Source organism: Pecten maximus, chromosome 5, assembly GCF_902652985.1.
Source record: "Pecten maximus chromosome 5, xPecMax1.1, whole genome shotgun sequence".
NCBI lineage: Eukaryota > Metazoa > Mollusca > Bivalvia > Pectinida > Pectinidae > Pecten > Pecten maximus.
The window spans coordinates 29,154,613-29,173,359 of NC_047019.1; the positions used below are offsets into that span (position 1 = coordinate 29,154,613).

At 36.4% G+C, this 18,747-nt stretch overlaps 1 protein-coding gene across 2 annotated transcripts in view; it reads left to right on the forward strand.

Annotated features, from left to right (window-relative positions):
• Window positions 1-17,895, forward strand: part of LOC117327739 (AT-rich interactive domain-containing protein 2-like) — a 47,709-nt gene extending 29,814 nt beyond the window's left edge. Inside the window, exons 10-21 of one of the 2 annotated variants that reach the window (XM_033884864.1) lie at window positions 2,423-2,504; window positions 3,259-3,352; window positions 4,294-4,503; window positions 4,786-4,935; window positions 5,431-5,506; window positions 6,197-6,334; window positions 6,678-6,796; window positions 9,884-13,733; window positions 14,032-14,167; window positions 14,561-14,737; window positions 15,259-15,350; window positions 16,851-17,895. In XM_033884864.1, coding sequence (XP_033740755.1) covers window positions 2,423-2,504; window positions 3,259-3,352; window positions 4,294-4,503; window positions 4,786-4,935; window positions 5,431-5,506; window positions 6,197-6,334; window positions 6,678-6,796; window positions 9,884-13,733; window positions 14,032-14,167; window positions 14,561-14,737; window positions 15,259-15,350; window positions 16,851-16,956 — 5,230 coding nt within the window. In that variant the 3' untranslated portion in view covers window positions 16,957-17,895. The remainder of the gene's footprint in view (window positions 1-2,422; window positions 2,505-3,258; window positions 3,353-4,293; window positions 4,504-4,785; window positions 4,936-5,430; window positions 5,507-6,196; window positions 6,335-6,677; window positions 6,797-9,883; window positions 13,734-14,031; window positions 14,168-14,560; window positions 14,738-15,258; window positions 15,351-16,850) is intronic. The other variant, XM_033884865.1, reaches the window with a different exon arrangement.
• The last annotated feature ends 852 nt before the right edge of the window (window positions 17,896-18,747 follow it).

Here is an 18,747-nt window from a genome sequence, read left to right on the forward strand (position 1 = left end):
GGGTTTTTGACTATTATGTGTTATTGCTACTTAAGTGTGAATTTTTTCGGCTTAAGTGATAATGTATTTCTTTGTACTTATGTGCAACAGACATCGCGAGAGTTTAATTCTCGTACATATAATATTGACTCCTACAAAAAGAAGTTGAGTGATCATGAGTGGTTGACCTACGAGAGGCATTTTATCAAATCTCCTATTGACCATACTGATTGCTCATGATCATATTTCATCCGGCCTAGTGAACTCTAGAAAAAACATCTTAATTGATGAAAGTAGCTAACTCCTTTAATGTATGTGTAAAAAATAAGTATATATATATATCGTACAAAACATCAAACTTCTAATATGGTAGGATATGAAACATACATTTAGGCTGACTGCCTGATAATATAATACAATTTGTACAGAGTTTACCATCCTTTGACATTCAGATTATAATATACACCATTATAATTTGATCTGTCGTCATGCGTCGGTCTTCTTCTTAAGACCAAGATATCGCAGAATGGTGTACAAAAGGTTCTTAAGCTGTTTTATCAAAATTGTTAATTTCATGGCCCCCTATGTGTCGCATTCTCCCTGGGGAGAGGATACATTTTACTATAGTTTATATAGGAAACTCATCACACATATTTTAGCATAATTTGATTCATTTTCATTGGAAATTGGTTAGCACGTGGTTAGGGCAAACTTTTCTCAATGACATATTGTCAGAGAATGTCAAGGCCAACGACTTGTTATGGGTTCGAATGTCAAAAATAAAAATCTCAAATTGATTATTTTTTTCATTTCATATGAAAGAACATAGTCCACTGAAACAGAATGTGCATATTTTATTGTCATCAGATAAAAAATATGGCAGAAAGATATGGCACTTGGAAAAGAATCATAAAGCTATTTTCTCCAGCCAAAATTAACAAATAATCCAAAATTGCAGGATAAAGGTTTCTGCTCTTTTATCTATATACACATGAAGGCTTGATGTTTGGCAATCTAATTAAAATATAGATGGTCATTATCACTACGTTACATGAACATCTAACAACATCCCATAAGGGGTCACGTTCTGATGACCTCTGAGATGTGTGTATTTCACTTTTAGGGCGAATTGGCATTTTGTCGATGTCATCGAAGCAAGACATTTCGTCACAGCATGCATCTGAAGCAAACCATATCGGCACAGTACATAGCTATATGCTTTATGTGACGAAATGACTGGAAACAAATTGACAGATTATACAAGCTATGCACTCTAGTCATGCTAATTCGGACATATAAAATTCACTTCCAAGATTCTGGAAGTAGTTATTTGATTGGCTAATCAAAAAGGTCACCCTGACGTGACCCCTGATGGGATGTTGTTAGATGTTCATGTAACGTAGTGATAATGACCATCTAGATTTTAATTAGATTGGATGTTTGGCGCATCGATAACGTATGGCTTGCTACAAATGTTATATTTATATTTGACCTTGACCTTCATTCAAGGTCACGGGGGTCAAATGATGAAAAAAATTCAAAGTTCTTTCAAAATTATTAATTTGGGTCACATTTTAAAGAATCAGCCCTTTTAAAGGTGTGTACAATGTATCAAGGTCAAATAATCAAAATGACGCAGATATGGCACTTTTAAAAAGAAATTCCTACCAAAATTAAAAAATGACCCAAAACTGCATACACATACACATGAAGGCTGGATATTTGGCAAACAGATACATGTAACATGTGTGACTGGCTACAAATATTGAGTTTATCTCTGACCTTGACCTTCATTCACATTTTAAAGAACCGGCTCTTATGAAGGTGTGTGCGAAGTTTCAAGGGCAAATTATTAAATATGATGCAGACATGCCCTTTAAAGAATGTTTTCTTGCCAAAATTAAAAATTATCCATAAATTGCAATTCAATTGTTGGCTCAAAAGGGGTCAATTTGGCTTAATTGGGTCAATTGGTTGGTTTGACACACTTAAGTGGAAATGTTTAGTCATGTTGATATCAGTTTAATTTGTATTCTTGCTTTATTTCAAATATCTCTATACATCTGACTAACGCCTCCTACAGTACTTTCAGTACTTTGATTTGCTTTCAGTGATGATAAATTAAAAGAAAATTCATGTTTACAGCAAAGCAATATATGATTATAATGTAAATTGTAAAATACAAACCATAACAGCACATAAAAAGTGAGAAAAACTGTTTTTAATTGAAAATATGTTGATTTTCATGTTAAGTCACAAGAGTTAATACTGGTGTGCTGTAAAAGACTTGCATTTCAAACATTTCTGTGCTTACAGAAAATTTGGTTGTCTGGCTTCCTTGATTATTTGTGTTATTTTTAAACCAGTCACCATCAGTTTCTAGCAGACATCTATCGTGTAAGGTTTTGTGTCTATGTCATCAGGGCTTTTTGAATCATTTCAGATTCCTGATGTTGTGTATACACAGTAGTTATGGATGTTTGCGACCGTTGGCACTGGATACCCTTGGGAATCTGGCTGAAAAGGTAACCAATGACTTTTGTGATTTATTGATTTCTTGTTGACAGAAATGACAGAATTTTTGTGATTTATGCACTTTTCAAAAGAGATATGTGCATTTGTTACTCTGGATTTAGTAGGTATAATGTAATTTCTTGTATTTGCTCTACAGGTCTTATTTCAAGTTGCATGCTGATGCAACATTGTGTTGATGTTAAATATGGTATCTGATATTATCAGTCTCAGTTGTAAAACAGATAACTTGGCTTGTCATGGCTGTAGATTGTGCATATCAGACACGTTTTCTTTAAACATGGCATTGACGTTGAGGATAAACAACAAGTTTTATGACCAAAGGTTGGGGATACTGGGATATTATATATTAAAGTTTATTGGTGAATATCATGGCATGGATAAATTCTAACAGGAAGGTACCATACAGTAAGGTTGCAGTGGTCAAAGTTTAATGTCACCAGATCCGACTTCATTGATATAGGCCAGATTTGTTTATGTTTAAATGATTGGCAGGTATTGGTCTTTTGCTTCTTATTGAATATTTATTATGAAAATATTTTTTAGGTATTAATAAAACCTTGATATTATCAACATTTTATTTCAGGTCAATCATTTTTACGAATACCACTTCAGTTATTTCAGTAAAATTACATTGCAAACAAATAAAAGTAAATTACTTACCAAAATTGTAAAATAAAGCAAGAAGTTCAAATAATATTGTAATTTTAACATGTTTGAGACTATTGTTGATTGTGTACCTTACAGATGGTGCTGAATCCGGACAAGGAACAAACAGACATGGTGCTAAATCTGATCTGTAGATGTTTGTCTGCTGAGGATAAGCTGGATGTTGTCCGAGGTAATTTGTCTGAAATATAAATCATCACCAATTATTCATCCAAAAGGTGTTTATTGTGAATTAAATCATATTTGGGATCAAGCAGGTAACCCAAAAAGATATCAATACATAGGGTCTGGTTGATGTTAACCCGTCGGGCACCTATAGCTTGTGCATGACTAAAAAAGTTTCATCAATGTTCCTTAACCTAAGGATATTCATTTAAAACTTAAAATTTTCATAGGAAAGAATTATTGGATTTAAGGAAAAATCACAGTTACGGAAATTTCCTTAATTCTGTAATACTTTCTTTTGGAAAATTTTGAATTAAGGAATAGTGATAAAACTGGGGTAAGCTAGACTATCTGGCGTATGTTTGGTAGGTCGGTTTTATGAGAGTGACAATATCTGAAGTGGTGTGTCAAAAGATGTCGGCTGATGTAAATTTTCCTCAATGCTAACAAACTTTCAAGACTTCTTTTGAAGCAAAGGGTTCCATTGTGCCCCAGACATGAAATGGGGCTAAGACCCTGGGTTTAGTCACCTTTTCATACAAGATGTGCTCTCACACCAAACATACACATATCCAAAACAGAACATTTGTTCCTATCGACAAAGTATTTTCAAAATGTTTGCAATTAGGCATTTTAATTTTAGCAGCTCACATACAATTTTATAATGTTATTTCTTATTGTTCAGGGCTTGACATTTAACAGCACAATCAATATCTTTGTCCTTTTCATTTACCACCTAATGGTATAAAGCAGTGCTATCTTAACTCTAATGTAGATACAGTTGAAATGTTTTATCCCTTAGGCTGATGTACAGCTTTATGCTATGTTTAATCCATCACTTGATTTAGATACCAACTAGTCATTTACCAGCTTGCCTCCTCTATTGAAGTGAAACTTAAAATGACTTCAGGGGTACTTATGAATTAAAAAAATAATGTGTTTATGCAGGTCTGGAGATCTTGAGTAAATTCTGTATGAAGGATGAAAATGATGTGATACTAGAGGAGCGCCTGGATGATCGTATCTACGAAGACGTGATTCGGCTGCTGGGAGTGTATGACATACAGATCATTGTTCACAGCTTGGAAGCCCTGTATCAATTGTCTGAGATTGGCGAACACTCTGCTACCAAGATTGCTGCTGTCAAAAGAGCTGTTGGTGTGTTGAATTTCCATATCAGTGTGATTACCAAGCACATTTTTCTGTTAATACTACAAAAAGTTTGATAATTTATATGACTTTTGTTTTCTCCATTATTACACATCAATTTTTTTTAGAAGAGGGGTATTTGTTTATTTTTGTAATGAAGTTGTTTTAGTGAAGTTCTTCTGGGGAATAAAAGTTTTATTTTAAATGTTTCACATTACTTTTGGTGGCCTTAATTACTATGGTGGTAAGGTTTATGTTATTAAGGTTTCTGTCAATATTATTTTGCTTCAGATTTCTTGGTGACGCTGCTGACAATAGAAGCACAAGCATATGGACCTAACTCATTAGTTGGAATCAAGGTTGTGGAGTACTGTCCCCCTCCCCAATCTTCAGGGGATCAGTCGGTTCCAGCCAGCTCACAACCGATGCTTCCTTCACAAAGTATGTTTATTCAAAGTTTTTGTAAAAAATGACAATTAATGAAAGTAAAGCAAAAACTAACTGTTTCTCTGTAAGTTTTTAGCTGCATATTTTTTCAAGGCATCTCAATATATAGATTAATGCTATTGTATAGGGTTCAAAGTATTTTCTTCACAATGGTGACTGCCTTTGACAAATTGCTGAGCTCCTGACTGCCTACTGGCAAAAAACAGCTGGATATTCAGGTTTGAACCAGCTACTGTTTCAATATGAGTTTATATAGCATGTGAATATTTATATAGATTTTAATTCTTCCACCTGTTTAAGCTGTTTCTTTAATCAGTTTCATAATAACTCACTAGATAATAAATGTATAGATTAATAATATACTGACAATTTACTAGATAAATATTGTGATTTTGGAGGGGCATGGTTAAATGTCGTGCTTAAACCCATAGTGATGAACGAGAGAAATATTGCTCAAAATGTCTCACTATTTCAATGGTGTACTTGCAGAAAGTGCTCCCCAAGGTGCAGCATTTAAACAAAGTGTACCACCTACCTGTGATGTCGAGTCCACAACGTGCAATTGGTGAGTACGTCAACCATAACATTTATAAAATTATAAAGAGAAATATAGGAGGAACACTTCTAACAATAGGAATGCATATAAACTTCAACCATTTTGGAACACTGGGTAGAAGTATGGAGGAGGACTTTATTGTTGGAGAAACTGGAGAGAAACACATGGGGTCAGACAGGTGGTGACCTTCATAGATTTTGCATTCAATCAGGGAATCAAATTCAGATCACCTTAGTGATAAGCGAGATTATTGTCCCCTTTGCTACTTTTGTCAATAGACAATAATGTAATGAGTCAAAGATTTTTTTATGTTGGTGTGTATGGTATTTTGGTATATGTACTTTAATGTTGAATGTCACTTCTCAATATAATGAACTTTGTAGACGACAGACAAATTTTAATTCATCAAAGAATCCATCTCTTTACTTCATTGTATTGAGCAGCATATTCTATTGTTTAAACACAATTCGATTGGGCACATGTTTTTAACAACTTGTTAAAGTCCTCTCCATAAATATATATATTGCAAAGATTGTGATAGCGACTCAGTATACTTATAACTTATGAAGAAAGAAAAGCAAAGAAGAATGGAAGGAAGAAAGGCAGATCGAGAGATCTAAGAGTACGATGACTGTTGCTACATTAGGATATACTACACATTAAAGTCCTTCATTATTGTACCATATTCTATCATTTCAGGTTACAAAATGCATTTGAAGTTAAAGACAGCAGTGATTCCTTGTCCCAACTCCATCTCTACGCAGAGTACATTACCTTTTCTAAGAAGTACACACTGCCACAGCTGTTACCAGCCCAGGCCTTCCTCAACTGTGTTAAGTATGTTCACCCCAGAGTCAGTCAGGCTGAAAATCAAATTTCAGAGATGGGCATAATGTCGGACTTCCAACTTTAGATCACCTTTTAGTTGTGCCATTATGACGCCCTTAAACACCGCTGGCAAAAGTGTATAGATACTGAAGGGGGTTATGTTGAAAAATAATACAATATGTCCAGCAAAATTTTCAAATCCTTTGATATGAGACTCGCAACTTATCAATCAGCCCTCGTAAATGGACATTTGATACAACTGACCTACTGTAAAGATTTATACAGTTGTATGTGGGACTGTATAGCTGTCATAACATATATTGTCTGTACAATTCAGTTGTCTGTATTGTAGAATTGTGTTCCCGAAGATTGAGATGGTGACCATTGGTAAAGAGGATGGATCACAGGAGATAGTGTACAAAGGTCTCATCAAGAAACTTAATCCTCCACCATTTACTCTTCACAGTTCAGGTAAATATTCAAAATAATGATAACTGGAAGTTAAAATTTACTTGCTCAAATTTAAAATTCATATGTATAAGAATTTTGTAAATACTTTGAAAGAAAAGTTACATTAATAAAATAGTTTGTTTTATCTTTTTTTTTCAAATATTTGCTTTTTCTATCTGAAGGCTGATTCTTTTTATATGTTTATCTGTTTCATCTGATGAATCATTGACATGTGACATGCATCTTTTGCCTGTTAATAAACTCCCCTGACTTCTGACTGAGCATGTTTACATGTGACCATTTTGGAAAGGCAACTCTGACTGTACACAAAAATGCACATTTAATGTTTGCATGGCATTTTGGTTATTTCAATTAACATGTAGTGTTTCAACTAGAAGTTCTGTACTCTATGTATATCACAATTCCTTATATTTAAAAAAAAATGTTCTCAAGTAATATCTGGGAAATAGTAACAGTCAGCTTTACATAAGGTCTTCTTGTCTTGATAGCCCAGTTATCATTCCAGTCTTGATAGCCCAGTTATCATTCCAGTCTTGATAGCCCAGTTATCATTCCAGTCTTGATAGCCCAGTTATCATTCCAGTCTTGATAGCCCAGTTATCATTCCAGTCTTGATAGCCCAGTTATCATTCCAGTCTTGATAGCCCAGTTATCATTCCAGTCAAAATAGGTTGAATGTGATATGGCTGGATTCCTGTGGCAGTTTTTGTATAGAAAATATCCAATGAGTTCCCTTTAGAGAATTCAGATTATTAAGGGGGCACAATTAATGTTCTATGGACCCTATTTGCTGGTACACAAAATCTTTATAAGAATAATGTACTTCAGAACTCAATCCTTTTTAATAGCAGTCTACATTATTTTGTAATGGATATTTTCTTAGAGAAAAATCTTTTAACTGTAGTTTATAACCAATCACATATTGCTTTTGTCATTGTAATTTAGAGTTAGCAGTATCTACATATGGGATTGTCTTATACAATGTTGTAAACATATGTACATGTTAGAAAGTAGGGCTGCAGTTTCACCAGAGTATTATTTGATAGCAATGTAGATGGTATATATATCCATTTTACTATAGTAGAGCAAAGATATAACAATCTGTTTACTAACATCATTGATTGTTCGTATGATTTTGAGGGGAATGTCATTGGAAGGCCATCATGCAAAAATCTTGTTAAGAGAGTTGAACTTGAAATGAATTATAATTTATGACATCTATTAAGAGCAGCAACATATAATCAACATTTATTACTTTCTTGTAAGTATCATTGCTGTCCTTGCTTACTTATCCAATCTCATATCATGGCCTTGATCTATGCAGACAGTAACAATTAAATTGTTAAGAATGATGTCGCTGAATCATCAGACCTAGTTTAAAAAATTTGTCATGAAGTTTTTTGGAGGAAGAAAAAAGAATTAAGTTCTTTCTTTGGAATAATTTTGATAAAAATTTAAAAGAGAATCATGATAATTTCTTGCAAGTTGTCAATTATTTGACCAAAATTTGATAATTGAAAAATGTAAAAACTATCCATTAAAACTGGCACCAGATTTGTGTTGTATTTGGTCTTACATGCAGTGAACTTCGGCCGCTGTGTATAATGTGGGGTGAATAACAAAAATCAGTAGAACTATCAGTTTATAACTTCACTGAGCTTGCCAAGAGCTTGTAATGCTATATCTATAGATAAGTGGTGTAGCAGGGATATCTTATTACAAAATAATTGGAAAATATGTAATACAGGAAAAATTTGAAAATGTTGTTATTTTGATGGAAAAAAAACCCATAAAAGTATGAATGAAATTTTGATGACATGAAAGCATGAACAGGACACAATTTACATATCTAATCAACTACACTGTCACGAATAGCTGTGAATGTTGTTTCTCTGATTACCTACCTTTGTTGCCTTATGTTGTGCTGTATGGTCACACATTCTTCCCTGTTGTAAAGTTGTTGTGAAGCATCACATTCAGCATCATTTCTGAGAGCAAACCCTATAGTAAGTAGTACTGTAACATCCAAATTATGTACCGTATGTAGGTCGATCATATGAATTACTCAAATCAAGACAAAAAGACATTAGAATTCATTGATCTAATTTTTGGGTGAAAAATATGAAATTATGCTTAATTTTGAAGAGGACAAAAACAACTTAAAAAGGCTCATTTACTAATTTACTTAAATTTTTTAAATGTCTTCAATAAACAATGCACTTCCACTTATGAATCATTCATTCCACCACATTTTTTATGACATTTGGCTTTTTGTGAACTTTTTGGACTTTTTGTGTCATCTTTGTTTCTCCAAAAGTTTAGGTTAGTAACTAAATTTAACCATTTTAAATTAGTTAATTGTACTGCTTAAAACAGGTTAAAAAATCAATTTGGAATCATTTGATCCCTTTTTAGTTGAAAAGCTTCAAATTCAATCGAACATTGAGAATTGGCACTAACTCCTTCAAAATATTTTCAAATTTATTTATAAAATTTAGAAAACATATCTTCAATCAATACTTAAACTATAGAGTGCGAGACATTGTACTGCAACATGAACTAAGGAGTGAATAAAAAATAATCATGGTAAGAGAATTGATTAATGCTTTGATTATACATCAAACATGATGGTTTAGAAGAAATTAAAGTTATACCAAAAACCAGAGTATGAGAATATTTCAAGATTGGAAAGTATGGTTTATGTAAGGATTTTTGTTAAACACCCTATGCCAGATACACATGCTGCCCTGGTCATTTGTCTGATGAAGGTGACAGTGTACATATCACGTTAGTCATGGTAGAAACATTCATTTGTTGTGTAACAAAAGTCCTTAACGATTAGAGTATCAGAAGTTAATACACTTTTCTCTAACCTTTGAGTAAAACATTACGAAAGGGAAGAAATTTAGCTCTTAGCACAAGTGATCATAGAGCAGAAACAGGGCCATATTTAAATGTCTGCTGCACCTGAACATATAGCTATGTTTGATGTTGTATTAAGAAAGCTTTGCATGCATTTTCATCTTGTGGTTTTGCTAATTATTTGAGTATTTTTTTAGTTCTGTGTTGTATCTATTTTGCTTTCAGTTAAACCTCGTAGTAGTGTTGTGCACCCATCAGCCTTTCCTTCGACAGCATCTAATCCATACGCAACTGTTGACCTAACTCAAACTCCGACTCTGAGACAGCGTCTCATGGAACCTCCCCGGTTATCTCCTTTACAAGCCTCTCCATCCCTTCTTCCTGTAGGTGGTGCACCAACAGCAGCAAAGAACAGTGCAATATCATCGTCCACATCCATGTTGTTATCATCCAAAATACAAGCTCATCAACAAGCCATGACTCCTGTACAGCAGAGAACGCCAAACCGGCCAACTCAACAGCTGAAACAGATCCAACCGGCTCCCTCTACTCATCAGTCACCTTCAATAACCGTCACTAGTAATCATGCATCTACCCCAGTTATGTCATCTTCATCCACCATGATGTCAGTGGGCAATGCCCAGGTTATTCAGTCTCGCAATGTGTCGGTTCCACAACAGCAATTTCAACCACAGCAAGCAATGGCTACTGGAGGACAGAATCTTCCTGTGCTTGTCATTCAACAGGTCTGTCAGTCAGACCCCTCACAACAAAGCAACTTCCCTGTATTTGTGCAGGAACCACAACAAAAGTCTACAGAAACACGCATGATAAAAACATTATTGGCTAAAAAACTACGACACAACCAGTCTGGGCCAGTGCCCATTTGTCCCAAGATGGACCCTAATAACCCAATGCAGCTACTGACCTTTACTACCCAGCAAAGCACGGTTATCCAGGAACAGTTGCAGCATCCCTACATGGTGAGTAGTCAAGGCACCTCTGCTGTTCTGCCACAGTTCGACCAGCTCAGCCAGATACAGGCCCAAGTACAGGTCAGTGTGGCATTGGACAGTCCACAGTCGTACCAGTCTCAGTCGTCACCTTCCTCGGGAACCATGTGTGTTGTCCAATCTAGTCAGATGGGGATCAGTAACCCTACCTCACAACAGGTGGTCACCTCCCATCAATCACGGCCAGTGAAGTCTGATCGTGCAGCAAAGAAAAAGAAGAGTGGCAGTAGCCCAAGTTGCACAAAATCATCAAGTACAAACTCATCTCGATCATCCTCACCAAAGAATTTCTCACCAAAACCTATGGTCACAGCAACCCTTGGCCAAGCTCCATCCTCCCCAAGCCCAGAATCTCCCCATCCAGTGGATAGAGACCTAGAGGTGTGTGGCGAGGTGGAGTGTGCCAAGGACGTGGTCACTGTGGGACAGGAGGCCATGATAGAGCGTGTGGAAAACAAATGTCTCGATCGCATCAAAAACATGCAGAAAACCACAACCCCTCAACCGTCCATTCAAAATGCCCATTTGGAATCTGGCACCTTGCTAGTCCCTAATGCTACTGTCAACACCAGTCCATTGTCCAGTACCAGTAACCAGGTGCTGGACACAGGTCAAGGAAGGAATAGCATGCTAAGTGACACTGGTCAGGTCATCTCCAGTGTCCGAAGTGAGGACCAAATTGTGAACCCACCTACATTAACTTCCAGTGGTGGTAACCCGATCTCTTCCATGGTTTTACCTGCTGGTTCAGAATCTGCCATGGCTAATGTGGAAAATCAAATTCATGAACAAACTTTATTTCATCAAAACCACAATGTGCTACAAGAACCACAGAACAATTTCTCAAACATTTTACAGACTGAGAAACTGAATGGTGATATTGGAGATTCTGAGGATAGCATGTCGTCCGACATAAACAACGCTAACAACAATCACGCAACAGAGGGGAACATAGACAGGACCACTACAATCCCATCTATCGCTAAAGACTGTACGAGTGAAGACGATAATGTGTCACAGTTGGAGAGTGTGTCAGACATGTCGGAAACAGCTAGGGCAGCTTTAAACCTAGAGGCAAGCTACAATGACATGGAGACAAACAGCATTGACGATTGTGTGGGGGAGGGAGTGGACAATAACTTCCTCTGTGATGAAGGAGCCATCGAGAAATATGATAATATGGATGACAATACTGAACAGATCTTGGAAAATGGAGGTGAAGGATCTCTACTTAAGGGCGACAGTGGCGTCCTTGCAAACCCTCAAAGTGAGGACAGTAATCTGACAGACCTTCCTCACAAAGAGGAAGGGGTGGTAAAGGACAAACTTGTGGAGGAAGTGTCGGCTGTGAATGGTATACCAGAGTATCAAGAGGAAATCATCCCATCTCCAACTCCAGAACCTATTCTTACTAATGGTATGGATTCCGAAGACAGTTGCTCTAGCATCAAGGAGGATATTCAGAGCTCTGTTGAGCTAAAGGAGTGCATAAGCAAGCTTAGTGAAAAAGTCATGCCAAAAATGAACGGCATTATGGTAAATCATGTCACTAATGGTGAGATGGACCCTTATGAAGGACACAGCAATGGTATTGATTATGAGCTTAGCAACGATGGGTTAATGGGCATTGGACAGGAGAATGGGCGTGTAGAAAAGTCTTCCGACAGTGAGGAAGTGAAACATGTTGTGATTCATACTGGTGAGGGGGACCATGTGGTTATTAACTCGCAGGGCTGTCTCGAAATAAATGGCAAAGTTACGGATGTAGAAAATCTACCAACAACAACTGTACCAAACTCGACTGAAGATGAGGACTCTGAGCAAGTCCTGGCTATAAAGAGCATTCTAGAAGAGGCCAGTGAGGAGGATGAGGATGGGTACAACAATGTGGGTGAACAGGCGTCGTGTTTTAACATGACACAGGAAGGGCAGACAATGGACACTGAGGAAAACAGTGCTCCACGTGAATCAACAGGGGATCCTGATGAAGTTATTATCGAAAATGAAATGTGTTTGAAACCATTAGGCCAGTCAGGTCAGTCTGGTCCATCACAGACACCAGAGGAAGTAGCAGAGGTACCAATGGAACAGACTGCTGCTGATCAATGTCCAGTTCAAAATTCAGACACTAATTCAGTTTTAATTCTGGAGCCAGACAGTTGTTCTCAGCCAGAACTTCCCATGAATGAGGATTCAACCGACAGTTTACCTGTACTACCACAGAACGGCCAGGATAGCAAAATAGACATTGTGGAGGCTGCTGTGGCCTCATGTGATCTGAAACCCCAGGATGGTATGGATGATATTCCCTGTGCTAATACCATGACTGTGGGTAGTATCGTACAAAGCATACAGGTGATGCCCATTAGTATAGGGGACATGCCAATAGGACAGCCAATCTTAGGTCAGTCCATTATGGGCCAGCCGTTGTTAGGACAGCCTCTTGTAGGCCAGCCTGCCTTAGCCAGACTGCCCTTCCCAACTATCATGGATATTAACATGGGAAATATTTCCAATGACAATATGTTCAAAATGACCTCGAGCGGTGTGAAAGTGGAGACGAGTGGTAACAACATTGTTTACAGTCGTCCCAGCGGTCATTTGGACTTGGGTGGTGGGCAATTTGTAGTGTATGAGGATGACAAGTCTCGGACATCGTCAATGCAGGTGACGGATGTGTGCAACTCGCGGCATGTACCCACACCGGAGGCTTCCCGCGACAGTGAACTCAGTTGTGATAGTGTTGCCTCGTCACTCACAGACTCCTCCACAGACAAACATTCCATGAACACTACCATTCAGGGCATACACTTGGCAGTAGCTGCCTCCACCACCACCTCTATCAAAAGTGCTGCAACCCCCATCCTCACCTCATCCACGCCAACCACAGGCGCCAAAAAATCCAGTCATACCTCCCGCTCAAAGTCAGGTGAAAAACGGCCCAAGAAACGGAACCGAAACACATCTGGTAGTGCTGATTCACGAGGGTCATCCACTTCATCCACCGCCAACACTAGCCCACCCAGTCCAGAGTTTGTTTGTGAATGGGCCAACTGTAAAAGGTAAGTTGGTGCCAAAAGCTACATTTACATTTCATTCCTGTTATTAACAAGCATTTAGTAGTCCGAAGACCAAAGTAAGAAGTGAAATTTCTGAAAGAAGAATTTCTTAACACAAATTTATTCTCAATAAAAAAAAAACATATCGCAATTTTATGGTTTGCAAATACAAGTAAAGAAGCTAATAACTAAATGCTTCAAAAGAAATCTCATCAAATTCCGTTATTTTGATATGGATAGACATTAAACAAACTTGAGTAAAAAAAATTACAGGTTGTAATGACACCTTGGTATTTTGTAGATGTTTTGAGAACTCACGGAGTGTGTTTGCTCATGTGTGCTCCACCCATCTTGTGAGAGATGTGGAAGGAGTGTGCCTGTGGGAAGGTTGTGAAAGACTCCAGAGGAAGCGATGGTCACTGTACACACACATACAGGTAAATGATGTATACCTATATAGGAAATAATACCATCCATAAATCAAAAATGAAAAATGTAGGTTCCTGAATATTGCACCCAACATGGCAAATGGTCAATTATGTATTTTTCCTATAGAGTGGAACTGCTACAAGCAAGGCATGCACGAGACAGGAACATTTTGCCAGTTTAGGGAGGGCTGGATTTGCAAATGTTAACTGGTCAGGTTAAAAAAACAATAATTTCAAATACTATTTTGTATATTACTTGAAAAGAAAAAAACAAACAAAAAAACAAGTGCTTTTGAGAATAGCGAACATATATACCAATTATGTGGCAATGCTTATGTATAATGCTTGGTAATGTAACTGAAGAATGTTCCGGAAAATTAATGAAAAACAATGTGTTTACAGGATCATCACTGCTCTGAGTTAGCATTAAAGGCAGCTAAGTTACGCCGACATCAGGCCAAAAATACAGGCACCACCAGTACAAAACCTCACACTGTACCGGCTTTGGTCTACCCAGGGGATGCCGCCTGGCAGGCCATACGCCGCTTCACACCTAAACCGCCCTATCCTGCATTTGTGGTGAGTAAACAGGGTCTTCCACAACTAAAGATTAAAAATGTATTAAATATGAAAATAAACAGACTTGTAAAGAAAGATTTGATGGTTTTCAACGATAATTTCTTTAAACTAGACTTTCATATTCAGACAAGATAATTCGTGAAATTTTCAGTTTCTGGTGACTAAATATTAAATGACTGGTTTGATGGAAAAAGGGTTTATAATGTTTTCTTGTGTGTCAGTGATGTCGTCCATTCAAGTAGTTTCCAAAGTTATTCTCATAAACTCTTTTTTATCGATCAAAAATTTTCACTTGGATGTCATTTTACCTTTTCACATAGTATCTGTTTTGGTACAATTGATTCTTTCTAATGTAAGTAAATTTATGTTGTTTTTTTTGTAAAAATTGGAATACTGCTCATTACGGGTTATTGTACATCTGAACAATTGAAATATTAATGTTGATATTAACTCTTCAGTATTACTATTGTTTAAAGATATTGTATGATGGAACATTTTGTTATTTCTGTGTTTATTTGTAGGAACAAAGAGAAGGCCCAGTTACCAAACATATAAGACTTACAGCAGCTTTAGTACTCAGGAATCTAGCCCGATATTCTTCCCTGGGAAGGAGGTCAGTATCCTGGTCTCAATGATAATGCACCATTAGAAGATAGTCAACACATTTTCATTGATTGATAGGAGTGAACTGTACTGTAGGAGATATATTTATACTAATAACTTAGTGAATGAATTGAGGGTGAGGTTATATATATGTAATTCTCTGTGCAAAGCTTGCGAAAAGAACATATCATGAACCCCTCTGCAAATTTAGATCATATTCATACCATTGCATAATGCAACAAAGTTCTATACCTGGTAGATTTCAAAATATATGAAAAAAGAAACATGTTTGAGAGATTTCATCATGAGTGTGGTCGAGGTCATCGTCAATTTCCCACAGTTGATTGCTCTACACTGCGCTACTTTTATTACCCGTGGGTCAACTCGGTGAAAAATCCTCGTTTCAATGACGCCACTCTATAAATAGAAACCGATCAACATAACCCTGTCTTCATTGAAGACGGGAAAATATTTCAAAGTACATGTAGCAATATTGGTGCGCCCATGAAGGCGTGCAGATAGTGTGATAAACATATAGTGGACAAGTCCTACAGGTCTTTAGTGTTTAAAACGAGTATAACCTAGTAGTCTAGTACAGCAGTGTGTTTTGAGATGTTAGGAACAGCCCAGGTGTGTGTAGCAAGTACTTTGTGCATCAATCAGCTAAATGGAGTATTGAACCGTTAACCAATGACTTGACGGTGTTCACATAGGATGGTAACAGTCTTTGCCACCACCTAGGCCTGTTTTATTTAATTGATGGGAAGATATCTCTGTCAAGACAAAAGGGCATCAATTTATATTCTTCTGAAATGGTATAAACCAGTTGATGTTAAATTTCTGAATGACATTTTCGATATTGCTCGCCCTCACTTGTTGGTATGCAGCTTCTATAAAGCATATGTTATCTTCAATCTGATTGGCTCACTTGTTATAATTTTTCCCTTCATCTGTTGTCAAATTGCATCAATTGACTTTTAAAAACACCACAATCCACACAGCATATATCATAATATTGCTCGCATATACTGCTAAAATATTGGCAGGTGGATATTTTGAACAGGTTCTTACATAAAGTATCTTGATTTTGGCACATTCCCAATTTTACGGCATTACTGAACTTAGAAAGGTTTAGCGTGAAAATGAATTAGCACAGTATTTAACATAGAAAACAATATACAGAAACTGCAATTAGCGCAATTTACTTTACACTGGCTGACCTGACTGCAATATACATATATGAAATGTAATGATAAAAAGAAAAATATCTTGAAGTTATATAATTATCTGAACACATTGAAATTGTGAAAAAAAATACCCGACTTCTGAAATGAAAGAAAACTGTTTTCATCATCAAAGAACAGTTCTTTTACATAATAATATGCCAAATTTGACTTCAAATTAAAAAAATGTAATGATATGAAAGTAAAAAAAAATCATATAATATTTCCATCATTTTCCTTTATGTAGTTTTGTATATTAATAACAAATTTCATGTAATTACTTGCAGTTTAATCAAGAAGCACGAGCGCCACATCAACTACACAGCAATGAGTGCCCTGGAGTCATCCAATGCTCTAGCTAACTGCCTTTGGGAGACCATCCAACAGCACTGACACATGCCCTGATCTTACTCTTCATCCTCATCACAGAACGTCGCCAACTCACAAACTCGCAGCTTAATGTGTGTTTAGCCACACGATCATTAGTTGTGGACAGATGACCGCCATCCATCATCAGTCATTACCGGTCATCTTGTTTTCACTGTCAAGTGTATCAAAGGAACAATGTCAAGCTACCCAACCGCTGCTCATGCATTGTCAGTGATAATTTGTTGTGTATTCGTGTCGTAACCGGCACAACCGAACTTCTCAGTTCATAATGGCTGTTTATCATGTGTTCATTCATGTATGTCTGTGAAATACCAGGTGATCCTGTTATTATTGTATAAATGTTTCCAGATGTTGTCTATGTACTGAGAGGAGTATATGTTACAGAAGTGAAAGTCCAACAGAGATAAATGTATTTAATATATTGTTAAACTGGGGAGTATGATGAATCTATTTTTCTTACGTGTGGCTAGCTTGTATTAAATTTGTTTCTTTTTTTGCATATTTAATTAACCTTGTCGTTGGAAGAAAATAAGATATATGATTATTATACAGGAGGGTTCATTCCTTGGAACTGTTTAATTTATGTTTAGATATAGTTTCAATAAAATATTTGTTTTGTAGATGAAACATTTGAAATGTCACTTGGTATCAATTCTATTATTTATGAAGCAATTACATTTTTTCTCAACTCATGAAATTCATGTCTTTAACCTGTAGTACATTTTTTCAATTTCACAAGTAAAAGAATGTGTCATTGTTTCAAATATAAGTTTCAAATAAAAATCTTTCTGTATCTGTTGGTTTCTTTTACTATTTTGTTAATTGCTCACATACCTTATTTTTTCATTATCATTAATTTATGCAGACTTTAAAAGCAGAATTCTTACAAGTTCCAAAGCTACAAATCAAATTTTCCATTAAAAGTTTCTCAAACCAGGTGAATTCTGTTTGTGTTTCTGTTGTCATACAACAATCTCTGTGATTGTGAACCTGCATGGCTTAACAAATTGTTTTGTAGCTTGTTGTCAGGATAAATCCGTTTCACTTAACCAGCATACTCGTCTATAGGTCCTGCTCAGGGGACCAATACAAGCCAGGTGTTATAGACAGGCGTCTGTACAGGTGCAATCTAACAGCTGATATTAGGACAATCCACTCGCAGAGCTGTCGATACATTGTCATATGTGATGAGTGGAATGATATAGAATTAAAAATCAATGTACTACATTTCAGTTGGATTAAATCATTTCATGTAAATCACAAATAAAAATGATGTACAGTATGCTCTAAATCGAAGAAGTATCTATCATTATGGATATGAGAATAAATGATTTCTGTCCTGTGCGAGCCCAAATTTACATTATGAATTTAGCGAGATGGTTGTAAGTCCTTCATTGATCTGTATACATTGCTTTATACACATGAAATGTCTTCTAAATTAAATGATGGCATTTTAATACTTTGTGGACCATTGGTGTGCTGCTTGTTTTGTTTATCAGAAATCATGGTCCCTGGTTATTCACAGCTCTAATTTCAGTTTGAGTTAATAGGATGTGGAGCGATTCGCTATCAATCATATCTAGGTAATGAGCAATGATTTAAGCGGGAAAAAACCTATCAATATATTAATTCTGTGTGTGTACCCTAATTGTGTTATAGTTGAGCATGCAGGGGGAAATGTTTGATTTGTTTGGAATCATCTGATAGGTGTTCATTAATAACAAGATTCGGTCAGTCTCTGGACATGTGTTGTTTAGTAATAGTAACTGACCATGGCCACTCTTTTACTGAGAA